Source organism: Eumetopias jubatus, unplaced genomic scaffold (genome assembly GCF_037043125.1).
Source record: "Eumetopias jubatus isolate StellerSeaLion01/CBP00866 unplaced genomic scaffold, mEumJub1_p1.0 scaffold_10, whole genome shotgun sequence".
NCBI lineage: Eukaryota > Metazoa > Chordata > Mammalia > Carnivora > Otariidae > Eumetopias > Eumetopias jubatus.
In genome coordinates, this window is record NW_028274816.1 from 57335025 (window position 1) to 57358177 (window position 23153).

The 23153-nt window shown below is 55.6% G+C and overlaps 3 protein-coding genes across 4 annotated transcripts; all 3 read right to left on the reverse strand.

Annotated features, from left to right (window-relative positions):
* Positions 1 to 398: 398 nt before the first annotated feature.
* On the reverse strand, positions 399 to 13136 carry RASIP1 (Ras interacting protein 1). 2 transcript variants are annotated; one of them, XM_028091615.2, is made up of 11 exons: positions 13000 to 13136; positions 11628 to 12313; positions 9850 to 10205; positions 6505 to 7158; positions 5739 to 5776; positions 5354 to 5505; positions 5132 to 5235; positions 3752 to 3995; positions 3369 to 3541; positions 1365 to 1512; positions 399 to 786 (listed from the first exon to the last, which is right to left on the reverse strand). In XM_028091615.2, exons 1-11 carry the CDS (start codon positions 13134 to 13136, stop codon positions 587 to 589), a joined length of 2892 nt encoding a protein of 963 aa, XP_027947416.1. In that variant the 3' UTR covers positions 399 to 586. The 2 variants fall into 2 exon arrangements, with proteins under 2 accessions (XP_027947416.1, XP_087883322.1); XM_088027196.1 differs by having other exon boundaries at positions 5132 to 5247.
* Positions 13137 to 13738: 602 nt separating this feature from the next.
* Positions 13739 to 17450, reverse strand: IZUMO1 (izumo sperm-oocyte fusion 1). Its single transcript, XM_088026951.1, has 9 exons — positions 17216 to 17450; positions 16519 to 16593; positions 16065 to 16151; positions 15781 to 15801; positions 15348 to 15428; positions 15057 to 15157; positions 14629 to 14782; positions 14135 to 14324; positions 13739 to 13865 (listed from the first exon to the last, which is right to left on the reverse strand). The coding sequence occupies exons 1-9, from the start codon at positions 17448 to 17450 to the stop codon at positions 13739 to 13741; spliced, it is 1071 nt and encodes a 356-aa protein (XP_087883077.1).
* A 2438-nt stretch (positions 17451 to 19888) lies between these two features.
* Positions 19889 to 20986, reverse strand: FUT1 (fucosyltransferase 1 (H blood group)). Its single transcript, XM_028091606.2, has one exon. It carries the CDS (start codon positions 20984 to 20986, stop codon positions 19889 to 19891), a length of 1098 nt encoding a protein of 365 aa, XP_027947407.2.
* Positions 20987 to 23153: the final 2167 nt, after the last annotated feature.

Sequence of the window (23153 nt, forward strand, 5' to 3'; positions counted from 1 at the left end):
GAGTGGAGAAGTTCAAACTGGAGCCCCGAACTCCTGGATCCGAGGGAGGAGGGGGCTGGCACCTGGACTCCCGGGTCTGAGGGAGAAGAGGGCTGGACTCTGGCCTTTGGGGTCGAAGGGAGAGAAGTCTGGTTCCCACCGGCAGGACTGAGGGCCTGATATTTGGCAGAGCAAGCTTAGAGCTCTGTCCTGAAATGCGTGGGAGGCCCCAGGGCTCCGGGTTTGGATTACAAGCCGCAGGGCAAGCTGAGGCCAAGGCTATAAATATCTCCTCGGACTCGGCAAGAACCCAACGCTCTAGTCGAGGACCCTGGTGCTCTAATCCGCAAAACATCATCATCACCAGCGTTCCCGAGTCTTAACAAGTGAGGCGTTGCCAATACCACAGATACCTTTATTGCTCCTTGCGCTCACGCCCCAAGCCCATCTTCCCACTGTCCCATCCTCTACTACCCGAAAACTCAAACTCCCGGCATCCCACGCGGGGAAGGAACTACAACTCCCAGAGAGCTCTGAGCTCGAGCGGGCTCCGGAGAGTAGAAGCCGAAGAATTTTCAAGGTTCGCGCGCTCGTTTGTTATTGGTTTTCAAGGAGGCGAGGCCACGGGAGGTCCGTGGCGGTGATTGGCCGGCAGTTCCTGCTGCTCAAGATCCCAGAGGAGGCGGCGGAGCCTGCGCAGTTCACGGTGCAGGGCGTCGTCTGTCACAGGACCCGTGAGGCGCAGGCGCGAGCTGCCCAAGGGCAGGATGAGGGGAGGATGGGAAGAGAAGCTTTCGAAGATGTCCCCTAGGAGACCGAAGAAGACGGAGTCAAACTCTGAAAATGGGCGTGGGGCAGGAGTGTTGGGGAGAGGCTCTGTCACGCCCGAAGGAAGGAAAAACTTCAACCCCCAGCAATTCCTGGGGCAGGATCCACTCAAACATGACTCGCGGGAGTCCCCAAGCGTCATGGGAGTTGTAGTTTCAGACAAAGAAAGGCCACCGTTGCCTGGGAAACGGGCGAGGCATTGGGTTCTTGGACCCGTGAGGAAGGAACGTCTGGGAACTTAGTTTTACGGATTCCTTAGAGTGGAGGGGGCTGGAACCCGAACTCCTGGGTGAGGAGGGTAGGTTGTCCGGGGAAGAGGTTGGGGGCCTGAAACCCTGGGGGAAAAAGGAGCTGGGGCTTGAACTCCTGTACCCTGGGGGAGGGGGCAGTTGGGGTTCATCACTTAAGTCTTGAGGGAGGAGAGGGTTAAGGGTCCAGAATCCTGGGTCAGAAGGAGGAAGGCGCTGGGGCTGTGGAATCCTGGGTCCTGAGAACCAAAAAAAAAAAAAAAAAAAAAAGCTGACAGCCCCAGTGCCTCTGTCCCCATCTGTCCTCACCTGTGTCCACAGCATCTCGCTCTGCAGGGGGGGGGTCCCAGGCAGGTGGTGTCCCACGGCCAGGACCCAGCTGGTAGTGGCTGAGCAGATGGTGGAGCTGAGCAGGAGTCAGTGTGGGGTGGTCAGTTCGTAGGCTGCTCCATGAAGCCTGGTGGGAAGATCGGGTGAGAAATCTATGGTCATTATGGGTCAGCTGAGAAATCCTAAAATGGAAGGCCCTCCATAAAGGGCATGGATGTAGTGGGTAGACAGTGGTGTCTGTGCAATATCTTCCGGACACTGTGAGGCCAGGCTATCAACCAAAGGGATGGTGGGAAAGGGCACTTTACAAAAATGTTAATTGGGGGCGCCTGGGTGGCTCAGGTCGGACTTCGACTCAGGTCATGATCCCAGGGTCCTGGCATCGAGCCCCGCATTAGGCTCCCTGCTCGGGGGGGGGGGTCTGCTTCTCCCTCTTCTCCCTCTCCCACTCCCCCTGCTTGTGTTCCCTCTCGCTGTCTCTCTCTCTCTAATAAATAAATAAAATCTTTTTAAAAAGGGGCGCCTGGGTGGCTCAGTTGGTTAAGCGACTGCCTTCGGCTCAGGTCATGATCCCAGGGTCCTGGGATCGAGCCCTGCATCGGGCTCCCTGCTCGGCAGGAAGCCTGCTTCTCCCTCTCCCACTCCCCCTGCTTGTGTTCCCTCTCTCTCTGTCTCTCTCTGTCAATTAAATAAATAAAATCTTAAAAAAAATCTTTTTAAAAATGTGATTTGCTTCAGCATAAATGAGGATGTAGGAGTTCGTGGGGGGGGGTGGAAAAGAAACAAAATTGGCCATTAGTTTATTATTGAAGCTGATGATGTGTACCTAGGGCTTCATTACGGCACTGTGGCTATTTTTGGTATCTGAAAATTTCTACACTTAACTGAGATGACATCTGAATCATCTGTGGGATGAAAACCAGAGACTCTGGACCCAGAATGCCCGGGTTCAAAAATCCCAGCTTGACCACTCATTACCTTCTGGCAAGTCACTGCGCCTCACTTTTTTTTTTAAGATTTTATTTATTTATTTGACAGAGAGACAGCTAGAGAGGGAACCCAGGGAGAGGGAGAGGGAGAAGCAGGCTTCCTGCTGAGCCGGCAGCCCGATGTGGGGCTCAATCCCAGGACTCCAGGATCATGACCCGAGCTGAAGGCAGACACTTAACAACTGAGCCACCCAGATGCCCCTGTGCCTCACCTTCTTCATCTGTCAATTGGGTGTGGGCGGGAATAAAACTAATAGGGTAGTTATGAGGATTCAATATGGCAAGATTGTAAAGACTTAGCACACTGCCTGGTGGTTATTAAACACTGTAGAAGTTTGATAAATATAAATAAATGAAATCAAGTAACTTATCCTACCTGATTTTCAGTCTCCTTGTCTGAAAAGAATTGTCAATTAATAACCTATTTCATGAGGCTTAGTCAACATTCAGTGAGAGTGCTAGACAGCATCGGGCATGTCATTTATGTTCAATGCATATTCTAACTATCACATTCCTTGGTCTCATAGCAGACTTTCTGAATCAGCATGTCTGAGGGTGGAGGCCTTGGAACCTATTATTAATAAGTCCCATGGGATTCAGATGCAGTTTGGACACTTGTGGCTGACTTCCTTCTAACTGTCAATGCATCACCCACAGTGTCAGAGCTGGGACCGGGGATAACATGAAGTCCAAGGGGAGGGTGCCTGGGTGGCTCAGTTGGTTAAGTGACTGCCTTCGGCTCAGGTCATGATCCTGGAGTCCCGGGATCGAGTCCCACGTCAGGCTCCCTGCTCAGCAGGGAGTCTGCTTCTCCCTCTGACCCTCCCCCCTCTCATGTGCTCTCTCTCTCTCTCATTCTCGCTCTCTCAAATAAATAAATAAAATCTTGGAAAAAAAAAAACCCATGAAGTCCAAGGGGAGATCCAAGGGTGAGCTGAATACAGAGGATAGCTGAGTGGGGTCGAGGAGTCAGAGGTCAGGGATCAGGAGTCACCTTGAGCAGGGAAGTGCGGGGCACGCAGAGCAGGTTCACAGCTATGGAGAGTTTCCGGAAGAATTCAGTGGCAATGTCACCCAGCCCAGCCCCCTGCAGCCAGTCCAAGACAAGGTCCAAGTTGGTTCGGATTTGGACAGCTCGGGACCATTGATAGAAAGGTCGGCCTTGACCTGTTGGGGGAAAGACATGAAGGGCAATGAGTGTGTGGACTTGGCCCTCCTGCCTCCCAGACCCTTCCTATCATTCAACTTGGGATCTGGAACTTGCTATCCAGAGTCCCTAAACATGAGGCCTGATCCTGGGGCACGCTGTCTGAATTGACATGGGTCTCAGAGGTTCCCATGCTTTCCTCCCTGTCCCTTCCCCAGTCCAACCCTCACCTCGTTCCATCAGCGAATTGAGAAGGGACGCATTGGAGAAGAAGAACAAGTAACCGAAAGTCTGAGACACGAGGTCCGGGTGCAGCTCACACTGGCTGGTCAGTTCCAGGGCCGCCTGGAACACGCCCAGTGTCGGTCTCAAGCCTGGAGGCATGGCCCCCAGCTCTGCTCCAGGCCCTGGCAGCTCTGCCCCAGCTGTGAAAGGGTTACTATCCAGGAGAGCAGGCAGCGTTGAATACAGAGTCTAAGAAGATACAGAGATGCAAACAAGTGATTGGACTACACCCCATGGAAGCTTCAGGGTGACAGAGCTTCTGGGAATTATAGTCCATTGTACCTGCGACACCCTAAAAGTTCTCTGTGAGCAAATCCCTATTTTCCAGATGGGTGTCTAGCATTCATCAGGCTGAGGACACCTCAAGTCTTAAGAAAACCTCCAGGAGTTTCCTGGGTATTTTACGACCACCTCGGTGCCTCATAGGACTTGTAGTTCTCAACAGAGACAGCTCACAGAGGACAAAGGATACTGAACAAAGAGCCCCCCCTTCAGTCAAAGAATTATTTATCCAGAGTTCCCGAAGGAAAGAAAAAAGAATGAAGAGTCAGGAAGTGGGAGTGGCATGGCAGTGAGCCAGTGGAAAGTGAGATCAGGCCAAGGACAGGAAATGAGGTCAGAGCTGAAGAAGAAATAAAGCCACACTTGTCAGGGATGGACAGGAAGCGAAGCCTTGGAGGAATGGGCTTCACCAATCAAGGCTGCTTAAGGAACAGAAAGAATTTCCCCAAAGATCCCCTTTGATGTTACAGATAGGGACTGAGGCCCACCAGAAGCCTGAAAACCTGTGAATTCCAAGAAGCCATCTTAAGGTCAAGGGTGGTGGGGGACTGGGGCAGAAAGCACTCCAGGGAGAAGATCTGTGGCTTGGAAAAGGGAATGAATTCAGAGCTGTAGGAAATGAAGTCAGCAAACACAGGAAGTGAGGTCGGATTCAAGAGGACCTTTCATTTAAATGACAGTGTCCGGCACTATTTGATCTCTGTCTCTGTCTCTCTCTCTCTCTACCCACCTATTAAATTTACCAGTGGACTTAGAAAACAGGAGCTTAAAAAAGTGAAAATGGTGATATAACCAGATAGTAAAGTTAGCCTGTCAAGAGGGGATCATTGCAGAGACAGGAAGAGAAGCCGGAAAGACAGGAAATGATGTAGGCTCAAACAGGAAGTGGTACCAGAACAGCAAAGTGCTGCGGTGAATGGGAAGTGATGTCAGAGAAGCAGGGAATCTCATAAGGTCAAATAGGAAGTAACATCGGAATGATGTGATGTAATTCAAACCGGAAGTGAGATTATGTCAAACAGGAAGTAGGGGATGAGACCAACCTTGGTGAGGTAGTAGACAGACTGCTGGAAGGTACACATGATGACCTCGTCCAGGAGGGCCATGGCCTCATCACATAATTCCAAGTCATTGCAGAGCTGTGGGTCTGAGGACAGACCTGGGGGTGAGAGAGAGAACCAGAGGCTGACAGGCAGGAGCCCAAGTCCCCAAGTAGCAGAAATGACAGGGGGCTTAGACAGGTCTGGGCTTGGGTCAGAGCTCACCCTCCTGGTCAGCCTCCTTCTCCATCTCCAGCACTTTCTCCTGCACAAAGCTCAGCAGCTCCGTGGTGTTGGCCATCCACAGCATGAGTGGCCGCAGCTCTACGGACACAGCCTCGGGAGTCAAGGGCACCTCGGGGACTCCCTCTGGGTGGCTGGGGAAGGAGAAAAGGATCTGTGTCCTTTGCCCAAACCCCACTGTAGTGTCTAAACCCCGAGATCTGGGTCTAATTGGGGACTGAGACCAATCCTCATTTCACGGCTGGAAAAGTTGAGTGCCAAGGAAGAGCAGAAACCTGCACTAAGCCATGAATGCAGTGAATGAACCACCAGCTGCAAATCCCCACCCTGCATCCTTCTAGACCCTTCTCCCCGGAATTTCTCTTACTTCTCTGGCTGACGGTCTCCAATTTCCTTAATCTTTTCCTGTAGAACAGTAAGATCAGAGTCAAGGTGAGGAGGGTTGGGGAGAGGCCTATGAGTTATTACCCTGGTGTTTCTAGAAGCACCTTTTTGACAGAGACTCTCCCCACTCAAATGGACTCTAACCCTCAAACTTCAGAATGGTCTCTCCTCTTCTTACCTTTTAAAACACAAAGCCCTATGATTGTGAGTGGCCTATTGTCCTCAGGTCCGCTCAAATAGTTTCTTCTTACTGCCCCCCCCCAAAAAAAAACACTTCCTTAAGCTTCTCTCTGATGAGCCCTAGCTCAGTGGGATGGAACCTTTAACCCCACTCTGGATGATTTCTCCCAGGCACTTCCATCTGTAAGTCAGACCAATTTGTTCTTCCTCAACTCCAGAAATGGTCTTGCCCACTACTGCTCAAAGCCCCCAGCCCAATGGGCTGCCGGCCTCACCTCCCACAATGATCTCTCCTGACTTCTCATCCAACGGGATCTCTCTCCCAATCTCTCGGAATGGTTTCTCCCATTATCCCATAAGTGCAAAGTTGGTACTTCACTGCCTTCTCTTCTAGCACCATGGATATGCATTCCGTGAGGCCTCCTGCTTAATAGCCCAAACCCCTCCTGGAGCATCATGGAAGAGGTAGTTTGATCCCGCCCAACTACGGCTGGAAGGTGGAGAGGAGGGGTGGCTGGGGAAAGAACCTGCGGTGCCGACAGGGCTGGACGGTGGTGGGAGGCACTCACCCAGACAGCCTCCTTGATGAGACGGGCGAGGCGGCCCAGCAGGCGCGGCAGGTGGCCCAGCTCCAGTTCCCGGGCTGAATGCTGCACGCACAGCGCCAGCAGCGTGGCGGGCCCGAGCGGTGGCAGGTCGCCAGCACCTGCAGCCGCAGCGCGCACGATCTCGCCCAGCAGCGCCTCTTCCTCGCGCGGCCGGAAGCGCAGCACAGGCTCGCGGCCGTCCAAGTAGGCCGCCAGCGCCTCGCCCCGCTCCTGCAGGCCCCGGCCGCACAGGCGGCAAGAGAAGGCCCAGCCTGGACCCGGCGGGGTGGCCCCAGGGCGGGCGGGCAGCCAGGGCGGCCGCGCTGGCCCTGAGCCTCCAGTGCGGGGGTCCTTGTACATGAAGAGGAAGTGCTCGCCCAGCCCCAGCAGGTCGCCAGGGTGAAGCTCCGCCTCCCGCAGCAGGAGGCACCCGTTATGCGTGACTGGTGCACCCCGGGATGGGCGCACCATGGCCGGGGGCTCAGGGCCCGCACGCACGGTGCAGTGCCGCGGCAGGATGTCAGGGGCATTAAGAAAGGTGTCCACATATGGGGCCGGGGACCCACCACGGGCCGAGGAGTTCCCGCCCCGGCCAAAGACATGCTGCTCCCGCGTCATCACATATACCACGAAGTCCTGGAGGGAAAGGGAAGATACAGGAGAGACACAGCTCCATGAGGAATGGATGCTTGCAACGAAGACCCTTTTGCCACAGTCGACTCTCCCATCAACTACCTCCGTTAGAATGAACACTTCCAAGGAGATCTACTGGGATGTCAAAGGACTCACCAATTACCTCCCCCCAAGCATGAGTGGACTTCTCTCTCTCTCTCTCTCTCTCTTTTTTCATGAGTGTCCTTCTCAAAGGCACTTCCTGTGACGGACTGGCCCATAACACTCATCTTGAAGACCGACTGCTTATAAGGAAACCCCTTTCTTGACAGGGGCTCTAGAATTCTCCTCCCTCAAATTGTTGATGCTTTCCAGGAAACCTTTCTCCAGTAGACTCTCCCATCTTCTCATCTCCTCTGAATGGACCCTTATAAGGCTATCCCTTCCCACAGTGCACTCTCCCACAACATCCAGCTCAAAGAATAGGTGCTTCCAAGAACAACACACCCTCATTACTAAAATGGACTGTCCTGTTACCATTACCCTCAAAGAATGGAACTTTCCAAGGAAATCTTTCTCTTAGGAACTCTCCCATTTCCCTACCCTTGGCCCCATTTGCCCAACATTCCACCCCCATGATGGAGACTACCAAAGACGTTTGTTTCCCCTTCCAATAATAGCTTCTCTGAATATTTCCAAAACAAGGGATAGATATCTTTAAAGAGATTCCCCCTTTGAACAAAGGTTTCTTCCATTTTCTCCACCCCATGAGTATGCACTCTGGGGAGACCCCCTTTCTACAAATGGACTCTCATTTTTCCCCACCCCAGGATGGACTCACTTCCAAGGAGACCTAATACTACAACAGACTCACCTACTACCCTCACTCCCAGGATAGAGGATTCCAAAGATACTCTCCTTTCCATCAGTGGATGCTTTCAATATTCCCATCCCAACAAAGAAAATCTCCATGGAGATCTCCATATAGTAGCTGTTCTAGCAACCCCACCTTATAAATAAATGTTTTCAAGGAGACCCTCTTCTTATAATGGAGTGTCCCATTTCATCCACCAAATGAAGAGGTGCATTCCAGAAGATCCCTTCCTAAATGACTTTTCCATCTCCATCCTATAAAAATGGAAGAGCTCAGTCTGATCCCCTTCCTAAAATACACCCTCTGTTCTCTACTCATGTCTGAGAGAATAGTCATCCTGATATTCATGAATCCCCTTCCTACACTGCACTCTATTACCTATACCCCATGGATGGACATTTCCAAAGAGACCCCTTCCTACAATGGATTTGTTTATCTGCCTCTAGAAAATGGAACTTTCCAGTCTGACCACTTTCTGAAGCTAGAATCTCCTGTTTTCTATCCCTGTTTGAAGCAATGGAATGGTCCAAAGTACATGAGCCCCTTTTCTAAAACTGCTTAACCCAAGAAGGGATGCTTTCACAGTGCCCACAATGAACTCTCTCGAGTTATAGCCACTTGTGAATACATGAGTGCAGATAAATTCTATAAGAGATTCACCTCTTATTCCTGATCCCAAGGAAGGAAGACTTCCAATGAAACCTCTTTCTTAAAAAGGAATTTCCCCGTGAACCTCACTCAAAAGAATGGATGCTTCCAATGTCTCTCCCTCTTCCCAGAACAGACTCCCCTATACTCCCAGAACAGATCCTCCAATTTGACTACCTTCCCAAAATAGACCCTCCTATTCTCCAACCTTGTCTCAAGAAATGGGCTGTTATAATATATGCAAACTCCTCCCTATAATGAACTTGCCCCATCCCCTTGCCCCGACAAGGAGGAATAAATTCTTCCAAGCAAGCCCTTCTCTAAATAGTCTTCCTCTCTCACTCACATTCAAAGCCAGGCCACCTAACCCAATTGGATCACTCTATGACTGTGAAAATGGGACTATTCACTAAGTTTCACCAGTGGGCTTTCCCACTGATTCCCAGAAGTACCTGTTGAACTTGACTGTACCACTGTTACCCAAAGTTGAACATCATAAAATGATTCCCCCAATCATCACATCACAAAAATGAGTATTTCCAATAATACATATGTTTCTATTGATGAAATAATTTCCTGCTAAGCCACTAATAATTTTCTACTAACTCCTAATCCTCTCTCCCCCTCTGCTCCCTAACACTCAAGCAAGTTCTATAGTCATCCGAATATATAAAATAGAAGTTATCAGTATCACCTACCCCCATCAAAAACAGATCGTTCCAGTGTAAACCAGAACATTTAAAGAGTGGATTAGTCCACTCCTTCCAAGAAAACACAGGCCTACCCAGAACAAGATCCCATGCATCCATCAAATTATCTTCTTCCCAAACAAGATAGACACTTCCATTACTCCTCATCAAGAAATAGACCCTTACAAGGAGATCCCTTTTCTACAATAGGCTCTCAACATTCCCCCCTTGACAAAGACAGTGCTTTCCCCCCAGTTTTGCATGAAATGAGCCATTCACTACTTGTTCTTCCAGCGAGATCTCAGCCATCAACTTTCCACCACTACCACCTCCCCCGCCAATCCCCCATCCCTCATCTCTGACAATGACATCTCCTACCCTGGAACCTTGCTGGGACATACCTGAGACTACCATGACCCAAGGAATTGTGGGAGTTGTAATTTTGTCTCCCTGCCACCGAAGGGTGGAGCATAGGTCTCTTCCAGTAGGACAGGTTGCGCGTACCTGGGCGTCCTGGTAGCCCTGGAGCAGCAGGAAGTAGGGACGGTTGCTGGGGGCCTGGATGAGGCATTGGGTCAACTGATCGAAGTCGCCAGGGTCCGCTGGTCCGATCTGGGCGTCTGCTGCCCCCGGGGCCATACTAAGTGCCTGCTGCCGGCGCTCCTGCTGCCGCCGCCGCCGCCCCTGCAGGCTGAGCTCCGACACGCTGCGCCGCAGGGACAGGTTTTCCGAGCGCTCTTTGCCCCCGGACCCAGCCGGGGGCCCTGACCCCGACCCCGGGCCGGGACTGGCCAGCGCTGCCCCGCCGGACGCCGCCCGGGTGCGGTTCTTCTGTGGCCGCCACGAGGGAGCACCCGTGCCTGCGGAGAGATACGGAGGGATGAGGCCGAGACTCGAAAGAGAGGCAGGCTTGGAGAGCTGGAGATTATAAAGAGACAAAGAATTGACTACAGAGAAGTGAGGCGGCTTCCCACATTTAGGTTTTTGCATATGCTGTTCCCTGTACCTGGAACACACTTTCTGCCTGACTCCTACCCACCTCGCAGTTTTCAGCTCAGAAATTCATTCTTTTAACTGTTTTTTGGGGGACACCTACTGCTGCACCATACTTCGGGCTTTGTCTGGACCCAGCAGAGCCCTGGCACATAGTGGGGATTAGTGGAAATGAGCTCAAGGAATGAACTGATGTGTTTCTCACTAGGCTGTAAAATCTAGGAGGGTGGGAACCTCACCTGTCATGTGCTCACTGTATTTCCCCATGGCCCTGAATAATGTGTGGCCCAGAGTGAGCACTCAACGAATGCTTTTTTTTTGGAGGGGGGAGACAGCGATGGTTATAATTGCCATTCTTTATTAGGCAACCACTATGTGCCAAGTCTTGTGCTAGAGCCCTGTTATACATGATCTCATTTCACCTTCACCTAGGGTTTTGCTCAGTGTAACTGGCAAAAGACAGATTGGAATCCAAGCCAGAGTTCAAAGCTCATGAGTTTAGCTACTACACCACTCTATTTCCCAAAGGGAGACTCGGAAACAGAAAAGCATTAGAAGGCTACCTGAGCGGCCCGTGGCCCTGAGCCAGGCCCCATCCCTGCCAGGCCCTGCTCCATACGCACTATTCCACCAAGGAATTCCATCACCTCCTGTTCCAGGCCCGGCCGTCTCCAAGACCAGTCCAGCGTGTAAGCACGACCTTCTTCGGCCTCTACAAATACTCTTCCTCTTCATTTCCCTTGAGCCACCCTCAAGTCTCCCATTCACACTCTGCGGCCAACCTAGACCTAGGGCCACCTGCTCCAAGGCCAGCTCCCCTGAGGCTCCGCCCATCCTTAGGCCCCGATCAGGCAGACCATTTCTTCACTTGCCAAGTCCCTTCCCCTTATACGCTTAATCTACATAGGCCCGGTTCCTCACGAACCCCTTCAACCTATTGCTCAGAGAGGCCTCCTGCCACAGGGGCCAGCGCCACCACTCGACACCTCTGGCTCCGGGTTACTCTCTTCCGCAGGCCCCGCCCCAGCATCCCAGGCCCCGCCCATCGGCTCTGCAAAAACCTCTGGCCTGGCCCATCTTGACGAGCCGGGTCCTGCCCCAACCCCACTCTCCACTAGACACGGTGCTCTAGGTCCCTCCCAGGCCCCATCTCCCCCGCGCCCCCGCCTCCAGCCTACCACTGGTCCCTTCAGCCCCGCCCCAGCCCCGCCTCCCCGCAGGTCCTGCCTCCAGGGAAGGCCCCGCCCCGTCCGCAAAGCCCCGCCCCCAGCGTCCGCCGGCCCGCTCACCGTCGCTGTCCGCCGCCCCGAAGGCCTCCTGCTCCAGGCGGCGCGCCTCCTCGCGGCCGCGCAGCTCGAAACGCCGCGCCCAGCCGGGCCGCGCTCGCCACAGCTCCTGCACCAGCAGCGGCCGCTCCGAGTCGCCCAGCACGCGCAGGTGCTCCGCCCGCCACTCGCCGCTGCCCACACCGCCCGCCGCGGGCCGGCCCAGCGCGTCGCACAGCGCGAAGGCGTCCACGCAGCTGCTCTCGCCCGGGCTGCCGCCGGGGCTGCCCGCCAGCCCGTAGCGCTCCAGCGCCTCGGCCACCAGCTCGCGTGCCGTGGAGCGCGCAGTGGCCAGCACGCTCTTGTAGTTGGCGCCCGACGCCAGCCCGGCGCCGAATATCTTGAGGACCCCTGGGGGCGCCGTGGCGCGCGTGACCAGCGGGGGCTCGGGGGCCACGCCCGCCGCCAGCTCCGGCAGCTTCTTCTCGCTGGCCCAGCGCTGGGCGCCCCCCGGAGTCCCGGGGCCTCCCGCGCCGCCGGACCCCGTGGCCCCGGTCCCCGAGCCCCGAAAGAGCTGGGAGATGCGCTTGGCGCGACTCCCCGAGGCTCCCCCGGCCGCCTTGACCGCGCCCACTCGCCGCAGCTCCACGTGCGGCGGCGGCGGGGGCAGCGGCTCGCTACTGCGACTCCCCGTGTCCGAAGAAGACGACCTGGGAGCCCGCCGGGGAGTGGAGAGGCGGGAGAAAGACCCAGAAAGACAGGCAGAGAGAGGAGTAGATGGTAGAGAAGGAAGGAGGTGGGAAAGACCCAGATGGAGGGGACAGAGACCCAGGGAGGAAGAGATCGGGGACAGACACCCAGAGAGTGACAGAGACCCATTGAGAGAGGACAGAGAACCAGATAGAAAGGGCAACAAAAACCCGGAGAAAGAGAGGGACGGAGGCCCAGAGAAAGAGGGAGACGGGAGACAGAGACCCACAGAAGGGAGAGAGATGCGGGGGCGGGGGGGTGGTGTACGACAGAGATGGAGTTGGGCAGAGGCCAGAGGCAAAGAGAGAGAGATAAATACATAAATAAAGGCGAGTCCCCCAGAAGGAAATTCCAAGAAGTAAGCAGGGAGGGGAGGAAGGAAGGTGAATCAAACCCCTGCCCCTGTGTCCCCATCTCCATCCAGCCTGACCCCATCTCCAGACCCAGCACTCCCCACACTGGGCCTGAAAGCACTGTGGCCCACTGTCTCCTCCTGCCTGCTGGCTCACTTGCCCATTCAGGACAGGAACTGGAAGCCAATCCTTGGGGCCCCTGGCATTACCCAGTGCAGAGACTGGGTCATAAACGGGGACAAATGGGAAGCAGATGGTGCAGGGGCGGGAGTCTCAAGGGGGTGAGCACTCACTTAACAGAGGCAGCGCTGGGCCAGCGCCGCCCCAACTTGGCCAGCTGCTTCCTGGGAGAATTGATCCACAGGCCCACGGGGAGATGGAGCTTCCCGAAGCGGGGGCTTCCGCCCTCCTTCCGGTCACCAGATAGCATGGCCCTAAGGAAGGGTGGGTAAGACCCCAACTCCTGAGGCCCTGAGTGGTGGGGTTGGGATGGAGGGGGACTCCTCAGTCAGAGAGGGGGGCTGGGGCTCAGAATTCTGAGTCCAGAGTGGAGGAGAAGGATGGGAGCCTAGACTCCTGGGTGCTGGGATGGGAGGTGGCTGGGGACTGGCTCCCGGGGTCTGGACTTCTGGGTCCCTGGCTCTTACCCTGCTTCAGGTCCCAGCAGCACCCCGGGGCCCTGGCTCCGTTGGCCCTGGTTGGTTCCTGACCCTGCTGCTCCTGTTCAGCCTTTGCCTCTGCCCCAGCTCCCAGCACTGGGTGGGGGACAGGAAAAGGCGAGAGGAAACCCGGCAGGAAGAGCGGGGAGGGGGCGTCCTGTGAGGGGACTGGGCCTGGGGGAGGAGATCTGGGTAGGGCTGGCCTTTCCCTGCTCCTTGATTCTGGAATTACGTCTCAGCCGGTTGGGCCCTTCCAGGACTCCGGAGCCAGCTTCCCGGCCCCTCCTGCCAGACCTCTCCTCTGGGGAAACCAAAAATTAGGATCAGACCAGAGGAATGAGTCAGATATTTATTTAGACAACCAGATAAATCTTTATTTCGGCCCTGATGGTGTGTCTTTTTCCTTTGGAACCTGGGGCTGCTGCATGTCAGGCTCCTTCTTGCGGTGGAAACAGGACTTGATGGAATTGATCACCTTCTCAGGTCGAAAGCAAAGTATCCTGGGGGGAGGGTGAGGTGCAAATAGCGGAACCAGATTAGGTCCTAACTGAGTGAGGGACACCCCTCCCAGCCTCCCTATATTTGATCTAATTCTAGCAGTGACCCAAGCTTAGTCCACCTAGGTAAGGCCCACCCTGTTTTCTAAGCCCCATCCCCAACGGAAGTACAGCTCTCAGTATTTCCCTAGCTCCCAGACCCCCTCCTGCGTTAGGAAGTTGGAAATCCCGCCCCTTGCTCCAAGCCCTGCCTTCTTCAGTGGGCGGCTCACGCGGTCGTAAAGCCGATTATCAGCACCACAAAGCCCCAGATCAGCAGTCCTATCAGACGGCCTCTCAGCACGTTCTCAGACTTCGGACACGGCGTCGGCGTAGGCTGGATGCTTGAATTCCCCTGACCTGGGGCCTCCCCACCCTGGCTGATGTTTGACGGTAGCTCTTCAGAGATCCTTCTGGGCAGCACTGATAGAAGAGAGGGAAGGAGCAGTCCTGGGAGGGCATGAAGGTCCCGCCCTGGCCAAGGCAAGCCCGCTCCACTCCAGCCTGCCCCAAGACCCAGGCCTTGCAGGAGAGAATAACGCCGCTAAGTGCGTGAAGCCCTGCCACCGTGGCGGGAGGACCACACCCAGGGCACGAAGCCACACCCTCGTGGCCTGAAACCACACCCCAACAGAAAGTTAAGCCCCGCAGACCACGCCCCTGAAGCTGACTGCCTCCACCCCCAGGACCCTGAATCCCACACTACCGTCCAGTCCCCAGCACTAACCTTTGACTTCATATAAGATGATCGTGGCTGGGATGGATCGCACACTGTCCAAACTGCAGCGGTAGACACCTGCATCCTCTGCAGTCACCGCGGTCTTGATCAGGGTGGGATTTTTCCCCTTGTACAGCAAGGTCTCAGAATCTCTCCCCCAAACCTAGACCCAAGCTCAAGGGGTCACAGAGGCCTGAGGAATTCAGGGTTTGGGGTTGTACAGGGGTGAGATCATCACGGGCCTCATGGTGGGGGACACGGGAGTCCAGGGTGGACTGGTCAAGACATGGGGTCCCCGGGGATCAGTAGAAGCCAAACCTGGGTAGGTCATGGGTCATAGGGATTGTGGGTGCAAACCTGTGGATACAGGGATCAGGGGGCTCACACAAGCCTGATGGGCTTGGGGTTCAAGGGTTACAGGACTTAGAGGGCCCCACCCTGAAAAAGTTGTAATCGGTCAGGCCTTGAGAGAGTCGATGCCAGTTGAGCTCACAGTTCAGGATCAAGTCTTCCATTTCATGGACTATGACTGGGCGCACTGGGGATAGGGGATTACGGTGGGATGCTTCTTCAAAGTTCGGGCCCTTCCTCAACTCCCTCCCACTTGGTCTCGGCCCCGCCTTTTCTCTCCTGCCGGCTCCAGGCTCCGCCCTCTCTAGATTCAGTCTCTCCTCCGGCTCCGCCCCTTTCGCGCCGACCCCCCGCCCCGCCGGCCCCAGCTCTCTCACCCCCGCAATCAGAGCTCTTTCGACAAGTGTGAACCTGCTTCTGACAGGTATTGCACCAGATCAGACTCTGCAACATCATACCTGAAGGGGCAGGATCAACGCTGTATTCGCCCTGAGAGGCGAGGCTTAAAGGGGAGGGCAGGGTCAAGGACTGGGGCGGGGTCAGGGGCCCAATCCCTAGGAGGTCAGCCCAAGGGGCGGGGGTAGAAGGCAGCCCCGCAGGAAGAGGGATGGAACCAGGCTCGGTAAAGAGAGAAAAGCAAAGAGAGCAATATGACGCGCTCCCGAGTAAGTCCGCAGTGCAGAAGGAATGTGGAACCTCTCAGACGTGGAGAATGAAGAAACATCGAGAACCAAAGGGGGAGGAGAACGGCTGGGTATTAACGGGGCGACCATGAGGGATAGAGGACCAGCTCCCATAACCCGGACTCACCACATTTGTTGGGACAAAAAGCTGCCTCAGAAGAAAGAAAAAAAAAAAAAGATTATCAGATTTCTAAGTTAAAGGAGTGAGAAAGGGCAAGGGAATAGGTTGGGGTTTGGGCTCTTGGGTTTGAGGGAGGAAGGACCCAGGTGCCTGGATCCCTGGGTCCAAGGGAGGGTGGAGCTGGGAGAGCTGAGGGGCTGGACGTGGAGAAGCAGGGGGCTGGGGTCGGGGACTCTGGGACTGTTGAAGAAAGGGGCTGTGGTCCCTGACGGACTCCCATCTTCCCTCACCCTCTTTTTGGAACTGAGCTGCAAAGCGGGCAAACATATCCTTTTGCAGGTGCAACATCCAGTACAGCTCCTTCACGAAAAGTTCACCTGGGAAGGAGCAGGGTGACACACAGTGCTTCCCCTCTCCCTCACTCCTGTACAGGAAGTCTGCTTCTGTCGGAAGAGCCTGGCATTCCACTTTGGGGTCTTCTCCCGGAGGGACAATGAAATTGACTGACCACTTAACATAATGCGGGCCACTGAGCTAAGGGACAGCTGGGACTGTTCTGATCTTCATTTTAGAAGCGACAAAGCTGCGAAATCCCTCACTCAAGGCCACACGGTTAGGAGATGGCAGAGCCGGAATCTGAACCTAGGCAGTTTGGCTCCAGAGCCACTACCAGACCAGTTGTCACCAACTATCACTTCTCCGGAAGATTCTGTAGACCCTCCACTGGCCCCTCTGTGCATTTACCTTTTACATTACTGTCTGTGATACGTTTCAAATCCTTCAGGAAACTCCAGGATGCCTTTTCCAGTGTGGGCTTATCTGGAGGGGTGGGAGGTGGGGATGCAGGGAGGGAGAGATAGAACTCCAGATTCCAAGCCTTACCGCCTCATTGGCTCGCCTATTCTTAGAAACTACAATAGTGCCTGGGTGGCTCAGTTGGTTGAAGGATTGCCTTTGGTTCAGGTCATGATCCTGGAGTCCCGGAATCGAGTCCCGCGTCAGGCTCCCTGCTCGGCAGGGAGTCTGCTTCTCCCTCTTGACCCTCCTCCCTCTCATGCTCTGTCTCTATCATTCTCTCTCCATAAATAAATAAAAATCTTTTAAAAAAAAGAAACTACAATACCCATGAGACTACTGGGCAAGGATAGGCCTGGTAAAGGGACTGTCCGCCCGTTGCCTTCTGGGAGTTGTAGGGTTTTTTTGTTTGTTTGTTTGTTTGTTTTGGTTTGGTTTGGTTTTTTTTTACACAAACTTCCAGGCTAAGCGATGGGGAACACAGTATTTACTACCTTGGGTAAGGCCCAGAATCTGCATTCCAGCCTTCTACATTCCCGAACCCAGTAGACTCTGCCTCCAACCCTGCCCTCCCGGCCCCCGCCCCCAGCAATCCTAGCCACAAACCCCTCCTTTGCCAGGACTCCACACTCTTCCCTGCCCTCACCGATAACCCCCATATAGGAATCCTCTTCAATTGGCAGGTCCTTGAAATCCGTCACGGTTTGTTTTACCCTTTGCATAAAGCTTTGGTGACGATCGGCCGCCAGATGGCCAGGCAGGTAATCCGTCTCCAAGGATTTTAGCGCCTCCACGACCTTTGTAGCACAGAGGATACAGCCCCGGGCAGGAAGCAGGCAGCCGGCCAGCGCCGCCACCAGGAGGGGAAGTTGCGGACCCATTGCGGCCAGAGCGCTCAGTCCGCACAGGGGGAGGGGGAAGGGGAAGGGGTCCTTTCGCCCCAAACGTTCACGCTAAGTGGAGAGAAACCCTTCCCCGAGACTTTGGGGGGCGCACACTTCTCGGTTAGGAAACCGAGGTGTCCGGAGACCCGATGCGCCCTCAACAGCCGCTGCCCGACCTTGACCTTGAATGTTGTACCCTCAAATAGCTAGGGTCCGCTGAAGAGCCGAATCCAGGCTGAGGGCTTTTAAAGAGGATGAGCAGGCCACGTCCTTCCACTCTGCTATTTTCCCACGACTAAAATTAAGGATTTTGTTGGGGGCGAGGGTGAGATCGGTCGCGTGATATGGAGAGCTTTCTGACTGGAGTCACAGTCACCGTTCGCCCCGGTCTGGGAGGAATTCCCACAGCTTCCCCCTTCTAGTTTCCCACATGCGGCCCCAACTCCCCAAAAGATACTCCCTGGGAGTTTTCTCGGCCCCGCCCACAAGCCCAACGCTGAGTCTGATTGGACCGCAACAAAGGAAGACTCCGCCTATCGTTCCATGATGTCACAAGAGGTGGCCGTCCTTTCAGACTAGAATTTTCCCAGCGTCTACCGAAAGGAAAGTTATCTTGTCCCCTCCGGCTTCTAAAGCCAAGGAAAGGGCTTCTGGGCTTCAGCTTCCTCCCGTCCCCGGATCCAGGCTTCCGGCTAGGTGCACGTGGCCTTTTGGGAAACTTGGCGTCGAGCCACGAAGATGAGGGAAGTGGCCCTTTCTAGCCCTAGGACTACGACTCCCAGGAGGCCCTGGGGCCTCTCCCTGGCCAGCCAGATGGCTATATGGGAAATGTAGTTCCAGAGTTACACACTTTGCTCACGCCCTCCACCTTCTCTCTCTAGCCCAAGAGGCTTGATGCCAAGGTTCAAGAGGAAAGAGGCCTAGAGCCAATACTGAGAAACTGGGTCTCTGCAGGTCCTGGAAGTTCTCTCCTTTTCTGCATCATTGAAAACAGGCCACCAGAAAAACAGGCAGCACTACTCACCCAACTCTGAGAACAAGAGGCTACCAGATCTGAACAGAACAATACCCCTAGACATGAATAATGAGTCCCTGGCAGTTCCAAACCTTTCCTCCTACACACACATACACACACACACACGACTCCAAAAAACCTGCAGACACAGGAGTTGGCGATGTGGACTTTTAATTCATACCTCCCTCTTCCCCACCTGGAGCAGCTGAATAGGGAATGATCCCTCAAAACTCCCTGAGAAGACTAAAAAAGGGGCCTGCATTCTTCTGGGTAAACAGGAGATGCGATCAGAGTTGTCTGCAATAAAGCTAGCCACCACCTTCACCCGCGGCATAAAGCCTCAAGGGGTTCCTGAAATCTGAGTCCAGAATCCCATCCTCCTTGGCCAAACTCTGTGCTCCTTTCTGCCTGGGTTTGAGAACAGTCTGGAGTCTGAATATCCTCAGATTCTTTCAAACTCGAAGCCAGATTTAGTGGTTCTGTGAAATCGGGGGCAGACAAGGGTTGGCAAGGGACACAAGGCCAGCCGCTTTCTGTAAGCCCAAAGGAAACATTCCTGCCGGCTGAATTCCAGAAAATCAATCCCATCATCACCCCCCCACCCCCACCCACAGCCCTGCAGCAAAGGAGGAAACGTCTGTAATTGGGAGAGGCGACCTAACTCAGAGCCACCTTCTGGGGTGCTTGTCTTTGGCAGTTTTTGAGCTTAAAAAAAAAAAAAAGTGTTCCTACATTTCTGTAAAACTTTGCTCCAGAAGCTGCTGCAATTCACAGCCATTCCCCTCCCCCACCTCCCATGTTTTCACCTATCTGCTCAAAAGAGAGTCTTGGTCTTTTTTTTTCCGGGGCTAAGAGGTTGGACAGATTTCGGGTCTGCTTGCAGCTACAGATAGTTTGTCTTCCACCAATCTTTCTGGCAGTGGTTGAGGCGTTGAGCTTCAGATTGTACCTTCCTGAGATTCTCCTGGAATTCCAGAACTCCATCCTCCCTGGAAGAGCCCTGCAGGATTCTTCACAGGCACTAGAATTGACCCTCTCTAGAATGGCTGCAGAAACACAGAAGGGGAGTTGGTAAGTGCTTGCTCTAGAATACCCACAAATTCCTTCAGTCCTGGAGATGAACCTCTCTTCTAGAAAAGACCAGGGACAACATCAGAAGGGGGAGTTGCCTGTACTTGGGGTGCAGCCATCCTTCTAGATGTACTCTGGATATGGGCTGGGAAGAGCAGGTAGGCATTGCCTTCTAGAACTGACATGAGCCTCTCTGGGCATTGCCAACCAACAGGGAAAGATCTTCTGCTGGTTCTAGAATGTTCAGACAGCTACAGAAAGCCCTCTTTTCTCTCCAAGCTGCCAGGCCTCTGGAGATGCATAAATGCTGGCCCAAGACTAATCAGCAATTCCAAAGTCTCCCTGCTGCTCAAGGCCCTGACAGCGACCGGAGTGCAGACAAGTCTGCATTAATGCCCACCCACTCGGGCAGGAAGGCGGCCTTGGGCTTAAAGATCTTAAGGAAGCTGGAGTTAGGCAGGGTGAAGTTGGCCAGGTAGACAGTGTCTCCACCAGCCAGGTAGGCAGCCCAGAAACCAAAGGTCCCAATGGTCATGATGGTGTGGTTGCACTGCGTGAGCAGTGCAAAGTCCTTCCCTGGCGAGCCCTCCTGCCCGTCGCCAGCAAAGATTACATCCCCCCGGGAGGCATCAATGTTCTCCCGACACCAGGCCATGCCGTTGCTGGCGACCACAAAGATGGGGGCTTCGTGCCGGGCCCGGAACCAGTCCATAGCCTGCTGGAGGTAAGTGCGATCAGCCACCACACCCTTCCAGCGATGGGGCATGACTTGCAGGTAGTCCCCCCGGCGCACATGGACACCCACAAAGGTGCGAGGGCGGTCCCCCGTGCGGCCCAAGCGGAGCTGGCTCAGTAGACCCTGGGCCTCCTGCCGCAGGTGTTCGTGCAAGGTGAACTCGCGGCGGATCTGGGCGCGGAGATGGTGGAAGAAGGTCCAGGAGCAGGGGAAGCCCCTGAGCTTCAGAAAGTCATCCTCCAAGTGGGCATAGTCCTCCGACATCCAGTCATGCAGCTGCAGCTCCCGCCATGGCGTGTGGCCGTCCACCTTGGGGGCCAGCACGGGCAGGGTGATGCGGAACACGGGGGCGAGGGTGGCGTGCATGGTGGGCAGGATGAACGCCTGCCGACCGTTGAGCTGGGCCAGGGCCAGCAGTGTGGCATACTGTCCCATCTGGTTACCGAAGCGGCCTTCTGGGTAGATGGTCCAGATTCCGGAGAGGGAGGCAGGGGGCTTGAGACAGGGAAAGGAGGTGTTGGGGGCCATCGGTGAGCCCGACAGACAGAAGATGGCCACGGGGGGTGTCAGGAGGCGGCGGTCTGGACACAGGGCAATCAGGTCTAGGCCACTGTGAAACAGGTCTTGGTGGATGTGGAGGAAGAAGACGGCTGAAAGAACACAGACTAGCAGGAAGGTCAGACAGAGCTGCCGTCGGCTGGGGGCCCACATGGCTGCACAGGAGGAAAGGAGGATTAGCAGGTGCTCAGAGCCCGAGGACGAATGTCAGGGAGCAGAGGATGGGCGGGAGGAGGGTACTAAGGATTCAGACTCCTGGGTCCCGAGGGAAGGGGAATCAGGGTCCTGGATCTGAGGGAGGAGAAGCAGGGGGCTTGGAATTTCAGGGGATGGGGATGGGAAATGGTGCTTTCCAAGACAGGGTCTAGGATCCAGCATCTCATCTCCACATCTTGGAATCTGGCTCCCCAGGCCCCGAAGGCCCACTGAAACTGGGCAATGTTCCACCAACTCCCTTCTCAGGTGTACCCGGGTGGTGGGGGTGGGGTGGGGAGGAGATGGGCAGCCTTCATTCACCATGGAGGCGACAGGAACAGACAGGCCAAGCAGAACAGGGGAGGCTGGGAATGGATGAGGGATCTTGGTTCCTGGAGGATCAGGAGTTGCGGGTGGGGTGGAGACTCCCGGGGTCCTAAGGGGCGAGAGGTTGGGGGTGCAGTTCCTGGGTCCCAGGCATCCGCTAGTCCCACTCACCTGAGCTCCTGGCGGATGGCAGATCTGCAGTCGGCTTGGCGGGGCTGGAGCGCGCGGTCCTCAAGTGCAGCCCACATCCGCCCGCCCCCGGAACCCCGAACTCCAGGTCCCAAGGCTCAGCAGCCCTCCCCTCCATGCCGCTTCTCTCGACTGGCTCCGAGGGCTCGGGGAAGAGAGAAAGGAGATGGGCGCGGTTCCGAGGCTCGCAGCCTCCGCCCCTCCCGGGCGAGGCAGGTAGGTCCGAGGCGGAGCCCCGCCCCCGTCCTGAGGCCCCAGGCTAGGGTGGTAGCCCCCGCCCCCTGCCCTCCCCAGACCTGGGACCCTGCGCCCAGCCCCCTCCTCCTCGGCCTCGGCCAGCCACAGGGCTCTCCAGGGCTGGCCTACCTGGCCTCCAGCAGCGGTATCCTTCGGTGGACGTGGACTTCTAGCGCCCAGACGCAATGCTGGACCCAGGTGTTCGGGTCCATCGATGTCTCCCCCTTCTCCGGCGCCCGGGCTCACAGTCGGCCCGGGTACCTGGATGGTCGGAGCCCGGCCACTCCCCGGCCTCTAGGGAGGACCCGGACAGCAGGCCCGGGCGGGGAGGAAGATCCTCCGCCCTCTGCCTCGTCCTCCCGGTGGAGGTGAAGAACCTGTTAGCCAGGCTGCTCCTGGAGCGGATGCAAAACCTCCTCCAGCTCTCAGGGTCCCAGACGTGGGAGCCTCCGGCCGTAGGTGTCCCCGCGCCCAGCAAGGGCCTCTGATCCCCCAGGTCCGCGCAGCGCACCTGCAAATTCCAGAGTCGCGGCCCCCAGCCTCTCCTACAGACAGAGCTGTGGATCTGGCGCCTGACAGCTCCTTTCTAGACGGGCACCTCCCGGAGGCAGGCTCTCCCCCGGAGCCCAGGAAGGAGCAAGCGGGAGTGGAAGCCAGTTTATCTTCCCAGCCTCCTGGTTGGGGTTCAAAGGCTCCACTCTGCAGCACACCTGAGGCTGTTCCCATCGTCAAGGTGGCCCTACCCACCCCCACCCTCACCCTGGCCAGAGCAGGGTGACCGTGGGCATTCAATAAATCAAACTCAGGAATTTGACGTCACTCTCCAGAGATTTGACCCTAAATGTCTCCAGACCCAGGAGTCCGGCCCCCAGGCCTCCCCTTCCTCAGACGGGGGACTTCCAACCCCAGCCCCCTCCTCAGACAGAGAAGTTCAGGCCTCTAGTGCCCTCCTCCCTCAGCCCCAGGTGGCCAGCCTCTGTACCTTTAGTTTCCGGGAAACTGCCCACCCCCCCATTCCCTTTGGGCTCTTGCCTCTCATTTCCCCCTCCAGAGCCTGGCTGGGCCACCAACGCCGAGTCAAGAGACTCACCCTCCTCCCTGCCCCACGCTATTTTGAGAGCACTTTTCTGGGCCTGGGGGTAGCTTCTCTGGTGAAAGAAACACCAGGATTGCATCAGGGAGGAGAGAGAGGCTGGACGTTTGGTGTAGGAGGAGCATCGGGGCTGGACTGGTGAGGTTGAGGTCAGGATGCCTCGGTCCCAGCAGAGGACGCTTTGGTCATGTGCCATTCACTGCCTTCCTGATGATCAAGGAACGTCAGTCAGCGTGTGACCCCAGAGACCTAGAAATTCAGGTGACATGCAGAAATTCC